General features: G+C 49.0%; 1 protein-coding gene across 4 annotated transcripts in view; it reads left to right on the top strand.

Annotated features, from left to right (window-relative positions):
* CLPB (ClpB family mitochondrial disaggregase) overlaps window positions 1–12,824 on the top strand; it is a 173,870-nt gene that overhangs the window by 106,637 nt on the left and 54,409 nt on the right. For all 4 annotated transcript variants that reach the window (XM_073879641.1, XM_025894277.2, XM_025894279.2 and 1 more), the window contains exon 7: window positions 8,138–8,252. In XM_073879641.1, coding sequence (XP_073735742.1) covers window positions 8,138–8,252 — 115 coding nt within the window. The remainder of the gene's footprint in view (window positions 1–8,137; window positions 8,253–12,824) is intronic.

Genomic DNA, 12,824 nt, shown 5'->3' with positions numbered 1-12,824 from the left:
TCTCCACTCCTGAATCCTCATTCCACCGAGACTCACGAGGAATTTATTGCTCATTTTAATCACACCCAGAGAATGAATTGGCAGGAATATTAGGCAGATAAGCCTATCATATATATTTTATTTGCATATCCCCGTGACAGAATCACAAGCACATTTCCTATATCTATATTTTTTCATTTGCTTCAGGGGTAGCTGGGGATGCAGTGCTCCCCTGGGCCTGCATTCTGGGCTGTAAGCCTGGGTGCGCCCATCAGAGCTGGGGAAAGCCCTCTAGAAGAGAAGGGGTGAGGTACACAAGAGGGTAAGAGGGTTCTCTTACTCCTCTCTTAGGGTGAAGTGATACCCCTTCCCCATTTTGCCCAGCCTGCTCCCCGCTGCATCTCATTTCAAGTGCCAACATACTACATGCCTAGCCCTGTGCTTGGCCTTACAGGGACAGCAGTACCATCTGACCTTCGTTGCAGGTTTACGTATTCACTGTGGGCCAGACACAGAGCTATCTGCTTTAGGGGGACAAGCTTTTGCCCTGTCTTTTGTTTTTAACTTTTTAAAAACTTTGTATTGAAATATACTTTTATAAGGTGCATATATCACAAGTATATATCTCACTGAATTTTCACAAACTAAACACATCTGATCAAGAAATAGACCATTATATTCAGAAACCCACCTTATACTTCTTCCAGTCACTACCCATCCCCCAAGGGTAAGCATTATCCTGATTTATTTTTACATAATTTCAAAAATAGTGCAGTGAATTCTGTAAACTCTTCGTCCACGTTACCTATTGTTAATTTTATCACGTTTGCTTTATGATGTATATAAATATTATATATAATCTATAATCATATAGAGAAAGATACATAATTTTTTCTGACCTATTTAAAAGTAAGTTATACACATGATGCCCCTTTACCCCTAAATAGTTGTGTTTCCTAAAAAACAAAGACATTTACTTACCTTGGTACAGTCCTCAGAAGCAGGGCATTAATCTTTATATTAACTAATCTGCAGATGTTATTCACATTTTACCAGTTGTCCCAATGATAATCCTTACAAGAAAAGAGAATTCTGGATCCCAGGTTGGATTTAGTTTCATGTCTCTTTAGTAGTCTCCTTTAACCTAGAATGGTTCCTCAGTTTTTCCTTGTCTTTCATGACCTTGACATTTAATGAGTTCAAGCAGGTTATTTTGTAAAATGTCCCTCAATTTGGGTTCATCTAATGTTTCGTTATGATTGAATTCAGGTTATGTATTTCTGGCAAGAACATCTTCTGGTGTTTATTTTCAGTAAAATCATTAGATAACCCCGTGCTAAGAGTAGGAATAGGAGATTTGTGTTTTAAATCTCATCTCCCTGAACTCCCCAAAGCAGGGAACAGGTCTTTTCTTACCTGCAAGGTGGCAAGTGCAAGCTCTAGAGCCAGACTGCAAGGGTTAGCATTCTGTCTCTATTACTTGCTACCAGAGGAACTTTGTTTTAATTTACCTCACCTCTGTACAGGGGAGGAGGAGATGCTCTGAACTTCCTAGGGCCATGAGGATTAGAACAGCTAGACCCCTATCGGGTGAGACTTCACAGTTGATGCTAAAACTAGTGAGTGGGAGTTTGAGGAGTAACAGGATTATTTACATAGGCTCAGATCCTCATCCTTCAGGATACTTACGAATTACAAAGGGGGAAATGGTAGTAAAGAAACCTGGCACAGACCACCTTAGCCAAGTGATCAAAGTTAACATCACCAGTTGTAGGATAATCAACATGCTCGTGCCTCCTGATAGGATGCACTGAGAACACAACTCATCTTCTCACTTGAGCCAGTCCTTGCCCCTCTTAACCTTCTCTCACCAGTCCTTGGATCAGCCCAGCTATTTGCAGAATGACATGATCTGATTTACATATTAAAACATCACTCTGGCAGCAAGGAGGATGGGGCCGCAAGCGAGGAGAATGCAATCCGGGGTGCTGACATAACAGTCACCAAGTGTGGTAGAACTGATACCTGCCCTGTCCCCTGACTTCCTCTACAGGGATATGTACTTGATGAGCTAGCTCAAGAGACTTCCAAATCCCCTGGGTGCCTCTCTCATTCTCCAGGCTTCTTTATTGTACCTCCTGGGCTCCTCTTACCATCATCTCCTGCACTCAGGGTTTTTTTCCATCATCCCCTGACCCCGGTCTTATCTGTTGCCCGCTGGTCCCTTTGGTGACTTTCCTGCCCAGTCCTTTCTGTCATTCCAGCTTCAGAACATGGCAGAAACCCTGTGATGCTAGTTGAGGTCAGGGTCAGGAGGATGGGGCGTATATGAGTGTATCTGAAAGCAGCCAGTAGGCTCTGTGGCCCTGACCTTCCATGAGGAGGCAAATTGTAGCTTGGCCTTTCTTCTCTTCCCTCCTCCATACCTACTACATTCTTACCCAGGGTCTCATTCTGCCTACTCATCACTCCCACCCCTGCCTCAGCTGCCCTTTCAGTGAACACATTGCCAGGTTCATTGTCAGACCTGTTCCCTGAGGGATACCCTGTAATAGGGGTGCCTAACATACCCCTTCTCTCTGTAACCGTCCCCAAAGAACCACTCATCCCAGCCACCCACCTCTGAGAGAGAGCCTAGATAGGCTTCACCCCAGCCTTCCAGCCCTTTCCTGTAAATGCACTCACAGCCAGGAGGGGTGCCATATTAAATCAAGAATGATGGAAACCAGTGGCCACGATTATCCAGCCAAGATGCAGCATGGGGAGCTGGTTGCTGCCGGCTCCAGGTGAGGGCTTCTGAAGCTAATTGCATATGGCTTTTATTAAGATGATCACTCCCCCACTCCTGCTTTCCTGGGTGGCTTCTTCCTAGTGCCTCTCAGCCCAGTACCCTCTGCTTCTACAGGGCGGGTCACCTGCCCTATCTTCTCCTCTCTTGGAACCCTGTCAAAGCAGGGCCTTGTCCTTAGTCCCTGTAGGCTTCCTCTGCATTGCCTCAAAAAGCCAGGAACAGGGGCGCCTGGGTGGCTCAGTCATTAAGTGTCTGCCTTCAGCTCAGGTCATGATCCCAGGGTCATGGGTTCGAGCCCCGCATCAGGCTCCCTGCTCAGCAGGAAGCCTCCTTCTCCCTCTCCCACTCCCCCTGCTTGTGTTCACTCTCTCACTGTGTCTCTTTCTGTCAAATAAATAAATAAAATCTTTAAAAAAAAAAAAAAAGCCAGGAACAGTAGTAGGAGACTTACCAAGTGCCTTCTCCCATCTTTCTCTCCTCCCCCAAATAGAATATATACAGACCAAGTATTTTCCTTTCCTAGGTTCTTCCATTAGCTAGCTTTTCACAAGCCTGGGCTCATAGCTAATGCCTTAAGAAGCCATTCATTCATTCAACACATTTTTTTAAAATACAAACTGTGCTAAGCATTTGGAAAAGAGCATAAAGCAGTAACCTTTAACCTGGTTTAATCCCAGGATCCTGTACATTTTTATCAAACAGTCTGATCCAGGGGCACCTGGGTGGCTCAGTCGTTGAGCGTCTGCCTTCGGCTCGGGTCCTGATTGATCCTGGGATCGAGCCCCGCATCGGGCTCCCTGCTCAGCAGGAAGCCTGCTTCTCCCTCTCCCACTCCCCCTACTTGTGTTCCCTCTCTCGCTGTGTCTCTGTCAAATGAATAAATAAAATCTTTTTTTTTTAAAGATTTTATTTGCGAGAGCGAGAATGAGAGAGAGAGAGAGAGCACATGAGAGGAGAGAGGGTCAGAGGGAGAAGCAGACTCCCCACCGAGCAGCAGGAAGCCCGATGCGGGACTCGATCCCGGGACTTCAGGATCATGACCTGAGCTGAAGGCAGTCGCCCAACCAACTGAGCCACCCAGGCGCCCTGAATAAATAAAATCTTTAAGGAAAAAAAAAAAGTCTGATCCTTTTCAGAAGTTTTTCTGAATAGATATTTGGGGTTCCAGGTAGGGGGAGAATCAGGATATGCCTAGATTAAGGCCACAGGTTGGATCTTTCCCAGGACACTCTAAGCTCCTAAGAAACCAGCCAGGGGTGCCTGGATAGCTCATTCAGTTGGGCATCTGACTCTTGATTTCAGCTCAGGTCATGATCTTGAGGTTACAGGATGGGGCCGGGTCAGGCTCCATGCTCAGCGAGGAGTCTGCTTACCCTCTCCCTCTGCTCCTCCCTCCACTCATGCGCTCCTCACCCTACCCCCCCCAGAATAAGTAAATAAATCTTTAAATTAAAAAAAAAAAGAAAAAGGTACCTGGGTGGCTCAGTCAGTTGAGTCTGCCTTCAGCTCAGGTCATGATTCCAGGGTCTTGGGATCAAGTCCAGAATCAGGCTCCCTGCTCAGCAGAGAGTCTCCTTCGGCCCCTGGGTGGCTCAGTTGTTAAGCGTCTGCCTTCGGCTCGGATTATGATCCCAGGGTCCTGGGATCAAGTCCCACATCGGGCTCCCTGCTCAACGGGAAGCCTGCTTCTCCCTCTCCCACTCTTCCCTGCTTGTGTTTCCTCTCTCGCTGTGTCTCTCTCTGTCAAATAAATAAATACAGTCTTTTTAAAAAAAATTAATTAAAAAAAGAAAAAGAAACCAGCCAGATCACAGTACAACCTTTCCCCCATACTCACCCCCGTAGAAGTTAAGGCCCCTTTCTCCTTGCCCAAGAAAATAACAGGAATACTAAAACCACCTAAAATCATGACACCAAAGAGTTATAGGAGATAAAAAATTTCCCTGAAGAAGACTTAGGGAGACCAAAGTGTTTATACCCAAACCAACAGAGTGGCAAGAAAAGTCATGTTTGCCTATGACAGAGGAAAAAGATATGTTCTAAGAGGCCCCATAGATCAGTGCATGGAAAGCACCTAGAGGCAGAATTCTCTACCACATAAGGAAAACCGACAGGCAGAGATGAGCTGCCTTGTGCAGTGGAGGTGTCCCCAGGACCCAGTTGGTATTGAGATGGTACCCTCAGACCTAGGCTTCTTCAGGAAGGAGCCATTTCTGGGCAGTGGGGACATCTAAGTGGACTAGGCTCCTAGATTCTGCTTGAGCCAGAGAATTCTTCATCTGTGGAGCCCATACAGCTTAAATTAGGTAAAAGGGTTCCAGTGCCCCCACCTCATCCTCCAAAAAAGCACTGGGTTAGATAATTATCAAAATGCAGTGAAGGAGGAGAGAAGTAACATTTACCAAAGGCCTGTCAGGGGCCAGCTCCTGTGCTGTCCACTTGAGTCCCTCACACCACCACTTCTGCCTATACATTTGCTCTGGGCCAGAGACTCTGCCACATTCTTTGTGTATATTATCGCACCTAATCCTCACCAGCATCCCACCAGGATCCTGCAAGGTGGTGTGAGTTCACTGTCTCCATGTTAGAGATGAGGAAATGAAAATTCAGGGAGGTGAATTAACTTCCCCAGGGTCAGCTCGCCAGAGGGTGGACGAGGTGAGGTTTGAATTCAGGTCTGTCTGGAGCAAAGCCACTTATCTCTGCCATACAATTTGCCCCACTGTGAGCCAAAAGAGGAGCCAAACTTCCCACAGGGACAACTGTGAGGCTTAAAGGAGACACTGTATGTAAAGTGCAGTGCCTTTGTATGGTGCCTGGCACTCAGCGAGTGGTTCCACAACCAGTAGTTAACTTCATTCAGTTGGCAGCATGCATTGACTCCTGGGTGCCAGGTCCTGTGCTGTGTCATAGAGCTGTGGACCTGAATAAGACTTGGCCTTTGTCACTGAGGACTGCATGGTTGAGAAGGAGAGACAAACAGGCAGTTAAATAAATGCTCTGGAGGTGCCAAGGGCAGGCATGAAGCCTTACACCAGTCTCCTTAGACAATGTGGTATTTAAGTTGAGATCACCAGGGCATTTAGAGGTAGATGGGAATAGAGGAAACTTTGTGGTGAGGGAGCAGTGTGAGCAAAGGCCCAGAGGCAGGAAGAGTCTGAGACCTATCACTGAGGGCAAGTTAGGAAGCAGACCCAGCAAACCCTCGGCAGCCAGCTTCCATTGCTTCAAGCTGCTTTCGTGGCCTGCCTGACTCCAAGCTGGCCAGGCTGCTAGCCGTGTGGGACCAGGCAGGATGTGTGCATCTCCCCATCAGAGCCTTCCAGCCCAATGGACCCAAGTGCTGAGAGGGGCTGGGTGGGCAGGGAAGAGGAGGAGGCAGATATATGGTGGAGTCATCAGAGCCAGGTGATGTATGTGGTGCCTGAGGGAGCAGCACAGTGACACTCTGGATTCCAACCGGCAAGCGTCGCTCCACTGGGATTGGCGCCGAATTATTGCTCCATATGAAACCCAGGACTGATGGGAGCTTTCAGTTACAGACTGATAGCAACAGCCAAAATTGGATTGTTTGCTATTTATTTTTTTTAACTTCTGTCAAGGTCACTACTGTAACAGGAAAACACTGCCCAAGCAGCAGGTATTTTTCATCCACTCTGCCTGCAAGAGCAATCTGCAGCCACAACTTTTGTGACAGGGCCTTACCTTGGCAGCTCTCTTTCTAGAAAACTGTCAGTGTTACAGGGTCCTAAGGGAAAGGAGCCTCCCTAAGATCCAGGTCTTTCTGTCCCACTCCAAGTCCTGCTTCCTTCCCCCATCCACCTGGCTCCATGAGCACTTTATCATCAGACCTGCACACTCATGCTCCCTGCCTGGCCTCCAGATAGTCCCACATCCCCTGCCTAAGCCAGTAGTACAGCTTCTTCAAGCCTCCAGTCACCCAGAAGCCTCTCCACAATGTTCCTGGCTTTGCGTATCCTTCCCTTCTCTGGACTTCTATGCCACCCGGTTTAGCTGTTAATTCTCTCTTCTTATCTGTCACCAGATTTATTTTGCAAACATTCACCAGCTGCCTTCACAGTGCCAGTACTTCTGCAGTGAGTAAAAGATAGTGCCTGCCCTCAGGCAGCTCATAATTGATTTAGAGGACAGATTCAAAAACATGGAACAAATTTGGTTTTTGTTTTGTTTTTGTTTTTAAGCAGGCTCCACACTCACATGGAGTCCAATGTGGGACTTGAACTCACGACCCTGAGATCTAGACCTGAACTGAAGTCGAGTCGAACACTTAACTGACTAAGCCACCCAGGTGCCCCAACAAATTTGTTTTCAATAGTGGGAAGTTTTTGTTTGTTTTTTTGTTTTTTAGTGATAGGTACAAGGTAGAAATAGGCATGCATGCTTTGGAGGAAAATGGTTGATAACCACCTGAGAAGTATTTGTGTACAAGCCCTGCCTCACCTCCCTGTCCAACTTAGAGCTCCCTGAGGGCAGGACTGGCTCTCCTCTCTTCCCTTGTAGTGTGATCACACTCAGGTCTCCTTCCTTCTGCCTTTTCTAAAGCGGACCAACAAGCCAAGGGCCAGATACACACCAGGCACTCAGCAGCTACTAGAACCCCCTAGGTTCCAGTCCTCCTCCTTCTTTCCACCCTACCATTTCCATCATGGCATGCACAGGGCCAGACACATGGCAATTGCAGAATAATTGTGTTTAATTGAAATGCAATATCATTGAAGTGGAGGGTGTTCATAGCTCTGGTTTAAAAACCAAAAAGGTTTTCGGGGCACCTGGCTGGCTTAGTCGGTGGAGTGTGTGACTCTCGATCTCAGGGTCATGAGCTCAAGCCCCATGTTGGGCATAGAACTTACATTAAAAAAAGAGAGAGAGAGTAAAAACCAAAAAGATTTTCAAGAGGATAAGTGAAAGAAAGAACCTCTATTTGTTAAGCACTTATACTGCATGCCAGCTCATTATGAACATCATCATATTTAATCCCCAACTTACAGATGAGAAAACTGAGAGGAAGTAACTTGCTCCAGATAATAAGCACGTCTTGTAAGTGATAAAGCTGGGATTCAAACCCAGGTCTTTTGTCAGACTCCAGAGTCAAGGGTTAACCTACTAGCAGTACTTTATTTTACTAGCAGGGTGAGCCAGGACTCCTGAGCAGTGGCCACCTAAGGTGAGGCCTAGGACAAAGGGACGTGGGAAGGACTGGGCCAGCCTTCAGTGGCCAGGAGCCAGAGTGTGCATCAGGACCCCTGGAGCCCCAGACCTATGTTTTTTGCCCCTGGGTTATAGTGTAGAATGAAACGATCCTTCTGGGCCCGGTACTCCTGAGCCACCTTCTCTTTCCCCCCACAGTACCAGGAGAAGCAACGGAAGCGTGAGGCGGAGGAGCGGCGCCGCTTTCCCCTGGAGCAGCGGCTGAAGGAGCACATCATTGGCCAGGAGAGTGCCATCGCCACAGTGGGTGCTGGTGAGTATCAGGATGCCAGGCAGCACCAAAAGAGGGCGGGTTGGCTCGTGGTCTGCTGCAGTGAGGTGTACATCCTGCTGTCACCGTACCGTGCAGAGGTGGCTATTACAACTTAACATGTGTTGAGTACTTTCTGTGTGCCAGGCGTTGTGATAAGCTCTTCACATATGTTGTCGTTTAGTCCTTATAACAACCCCGTGAGGTTAGTACCATTAAATCCCCCCCTTTTTTTTAAGATATTTATTTATTTGAGAGAGAGAGACAGCATGAGTGGGGGGCAGAGGGAGAGGGAGAAGCAGACTCCCCGCTGGGCAGGGAGCCCAACACGGGGCTTGATCCCAGGACCCTGAGATCATAACCTGAGCCGAATGCAGACGCTTAACCGACTGAGCCACCCAGGCGCCCCAAATCCCTGTTTTACAGATGAGGAGGCTGAGATACAGAGCACTTATAATAATCGCTCAGGCTGCTTTCCTGTGCTCTCTGAACTTCATCTGGTCCACTGTCCCCATCCCCCACCTTTCAGGTGGGCAGACTAAGACCCAGAGAACAGGAGGTTGTCCATCACTTGTAATGTAGCAACTCAGCCAGAACTAAAACTTCTATCTTTTGTCTCCCATCCTGGAACTCTGCCACTCTTCAGTATAGTTTGTCAACAACTGGCTCAATTTTAGGGAAAACATTCTGAACAAGTCTTAAGTACCTTTTTCTCGACCCTAGAAGCTCTTGTGTCCCATACTAGGAGCCAGACTGCTCTCTGGTGTAACCCCTACTCTAATTGCCCTCCTACCCATGCGGACCCCACTAGAGAGAATATAAAACTAAGGTTCTGCTCAAGGTGGTGGGCTCACCTCTGTTCTGTGACTCGGGTGCATGACTCTCTGAATGTGGACCTCAGACAGATGAGGCAGGGGCAGAGTAACCCATGCCCAGCTTAAACAAGGTATCCCCTAAGGCAGTGGTTCTCAGACCATGGTCTTTGGACCAGCAGCATCAACATCCTCTGGGACCTTGTTGGAATTGCAGATCTCAGGCCTCACCCCGAACCTCTATGGAATCAAAAACTCTGGGGTAGGGCCCAGCAATCTGTGTTTTAACAGGCCCCGCAGGTGATTCTGATGCTCAGCTCAAGTTTAAAAACCTCTGCCCTACAGTGTCTCGGTCCCATTCATGTTGCTTACCCCTTCTCTCGAAGCATTTGGTCCCACCAGATGCGGTCCAATACTGCGAAAGACAGCATCTGATAGAGCTTCACTGATAAAAGAAGACATCAGGCTGTATTGTGGTACCCCTCTGGGACATGGAACGGCATTTCAGCCCTAGGACACCAATTAGAGTAGTAATTGAAAAATGAAGGCAGCCACCCCTGCGACACAGCGAGCCCGGCCTGATCTCCATCCTCCTCACACACCAGTAGGACTCATACGGCGGTCATGAGCCCCTCATCAGGGGCCTGACCTCAGCAGCAGATAAAAGGAGTCCACGACCAGAGCTGCCTCACCAGCCAGAGGTCAGAAGGCTGCCTGTAGCCACACACAGGAGCTGAGGAAAGCTTTTTTGAACACACAGGCCCCACTACTCAGGCCCAAACCACACTAGGCTGCCCTTTTGTGTCTGGATACAGACATCCACTCTCAGCCACCACCTTGAGGGTGGCAGCCGTGCACTTCTTTGCCAAGGCTGTGGCTGAGGTGGAGGGAGGAGAGACCCTGGGAGCTCTTGGGGGTTGAAGAGAGGAGTTGCCCATGGGAGAGACATTACGTGGGCGGAGAGACATTATGTGGGCGGAGAGCTCAGAAAGCATCTCCTGTTGGAGTTTCCTGTCCACAAGGGCCAGCACTGCCGCTGCCATCATAGTGTTTTCCCTCTGCTTCTTACACGGCCCTTTCCCAGCCGGCTGCCTGCTCCTCTCACCTCCTGCTTCTCCCCGGCCTCTCAAGCCCATAAGATGTGAAGCTCCCAGAAGTCGGAGGGAGCAGGGAGGAGGACTTGGGATGGAGAGAATTAGACCAACGTGGGTCTGAGGGCAGGTCTTCCACTTAACAGCCGTGCAACTCTGGCTACTCACTCGGCCTCTTTGAGTGCCAGTCTCCTCACCTGTGAGCTGGGTGAGGCTCTCACAATACAGCCCATGCTCTTTCTAGTCTCTGTCCTCAGGATGTTTACCATCCAGGGTTGGGCATGTTCTGTAGATCAGGCCCACAGTTATTTCCTTCAAGCCAAGACTGATCCATAGTCCCAGCCCCAGGCTGGCCTCTTCCTCTGATCCTATACCGACCTCTGAAGTACCACCCACGTTGTCTCTCCTTGTCGTTGACCCAGAGCAGGAGTAAATGATCCAGCTGCCCACCTCCGAGGGGCTGTCGGAATGTCTGCCCTGAGAGTTTCCCTCTACCCAGAGCTCCATTCTGTTACCCAAACTCTGCCTCGGATCAGGAAGGCCCTACGCCTTGTCCTGTGTTAGGTAGGTTGACCCTGCTGGGTTTCCAGTGACCCTAGAAAAGACAGACAGGTATTAGGGCCTGAGCTGTGGGCTTGGTATATCTGCTCCATTTGTATGGTGGTAATTGTATATCCGCCTAGCTGAGAACTCTGTGGCTGGTGATCACACTGATAATGATCAGGTAATGTTCACCTACCAACCTAGGTGAAGCATGAGTTACTTTCCGGGTCAGAATTTGTGGTAAGCAAGCCGCAGCCAGTGCCTCAAGGTCTCTAGACTGAAGCAGGTGCAGGAGAGAGAGGCGGATCCAGAGGGGTAGGCCGGGCCTCTCTCGATTCTCTAGGCTAGCATCAGATATATGCTAGGGACTGGCTGGGTGGAGCCTGGCACCCCAGGGGTACCATGAGGATGGGCAGCCAGAGAAGTGCCGCAGAATGAATTGATTTGATAAATGGCCATTTATTACCCACACGAATTGGCTGAAACCAATTTCGGTCACATCAACCCCTGGTAAGTGCTGGGATATTGATTTGTGCAAAGTAATACAGTGAATTTATCAGTGTGATCCCCAGCTGCAGGGCTTCTAGCAAGGCTGGCGCACAGTTACTGCCTTACAAATGGAGGAGATAAAGCACCAACCCCTTAGCTTATGCCCCATGGCCTCTCTGGTCTTCTAGGGTCACTGGAGCCAAAGCAAGGCCAGCATACATACCACAAGCCAGAGCGTTGGCATTGAAAGTGAGGGTCTCCTTCCAGAATCCAGAGCTACTCTTAGTCATGGGAGAGGGAGGACACCTAGCCCATTGGTCCGACCTCCTGGGAGCTCAGAGCCTCTACATCCCACCATTCTCAGAAAAGCAACCAGCTGTCTATTTAGCACATTCAGGGCTAGACTCCACCCCCTTCTTCCTACTAACCCACCTCCTGTGCTCCTACCTCAGTAAAGGCACCACCATTCACCTGGTCTCCTAAATAAAAACTTAAGACAATTCCTTGGCTCCTCCCTCTCCTTCACCCCTTACAGCCCGTCACATATCAGGTTCTAGCATTCTGCCTCTTAAATGGGTCTCAAACTTGGCCTCTCCCCTCCTTTCCTAATACCACAGCCCTTGCTCAGGACCTCAGGATCTCCCATTTGAACCATGTAATGGCCTCCTCCCTGGTCTCCCTGCCTCCTTTTGTTCCCCTGTAATCATTTCTCCTCCCCAGCTGAGTAAGCTTTGTAAAATGTGAAAACTCTCCTGTCTAAAATCTTTGGGTGGCTCTTGCTGCCATAGACCAGGGTACAAGGCCCACCCGTGCTGGCGCCCCGCCCCCTGGCCGGTACGCACACCGGGCTGCTTCTGCTTCCCTGGACGTGCTGTATTGATCTGCTTGCATTTGTGGGCACTGCCCTGCTGCCCTCTCTGCTTGGAATAACTTTTCTTCTGGCCCTTTCCCGACCCCATGTCCCACACTCTGGCTGGTTTTTACTTAGCCTAACTCAGTTCAGGAGCAATAGACTGTAGACTCCTGAGAGCAGAGACCATGACTGTTTGTTTGTTGAAGTAATTTGGTTGGGCCCCTGTCCATCTCTGCGCTCTGAGGAAAGGAGAGAAGCTGTAAGCCTGCCCTCTAGTAGCTCACAAGCATACTAGGAACATGAGTATATTGAAATAGTAACACTTACACTACTTGACCTTTGACCCCTCAGGTGGACAAGCCATTCCCCAGCCCCGCTCTGGGTTAGCCTGCACACCTGGAAGCTTCCCTGCAGCTCCTTCTAACCAGGGGCTTATCACCAACACCCATTGCACCTGTTCCCACTTGACTCTGAAGCCCATGAATTCCTTCAGGAAAGCTCAGCCATCACAACTGATCCTCCTTGCTGGGATCTGGCCTTCAGAATCAGAATTCTGAATTCAGAATCTCAGCATCAGCCACGTGGCACACAGTGGGCTATTTCATGCTTTACTTCCATTTTTGACAGTCCAGAACTGTAATTGCCCAAGGCCTGCCTCTTTCTGGACCCCCCTCAGAGTCCTGTTTCTGAGCTGAGATATACATCCAGGCCATCCCTGAGTCATGGCGTGACGGTGATTAATTTAGAAAACTGCTTGCAGTCCCACCTCCACCCCATACCACTTCAT

Source organism: Callorhinus ursinus, unplaced genomic scaffold, assembly GCF_003265705.2.
Source record: "Callorhinus ursinus isolate GAN/ISIS: 27379988/994484 unplaced genomic scaffold, GSC_fseal_2.0 scaffold35, whole genome shotgun sequence".
NCBI classification, from domain to species: Eukaryota; Metazoa; Chordata; class Mammalia; order Carnivora; family Otariidae; genus Callorhinus; species Callorhinus ursinus.
The sequence above is the reverse complement of the archived record's forward strand: the minus strand, read 5'-3'. Positions and strand labels throughout refer to the sequence as shown.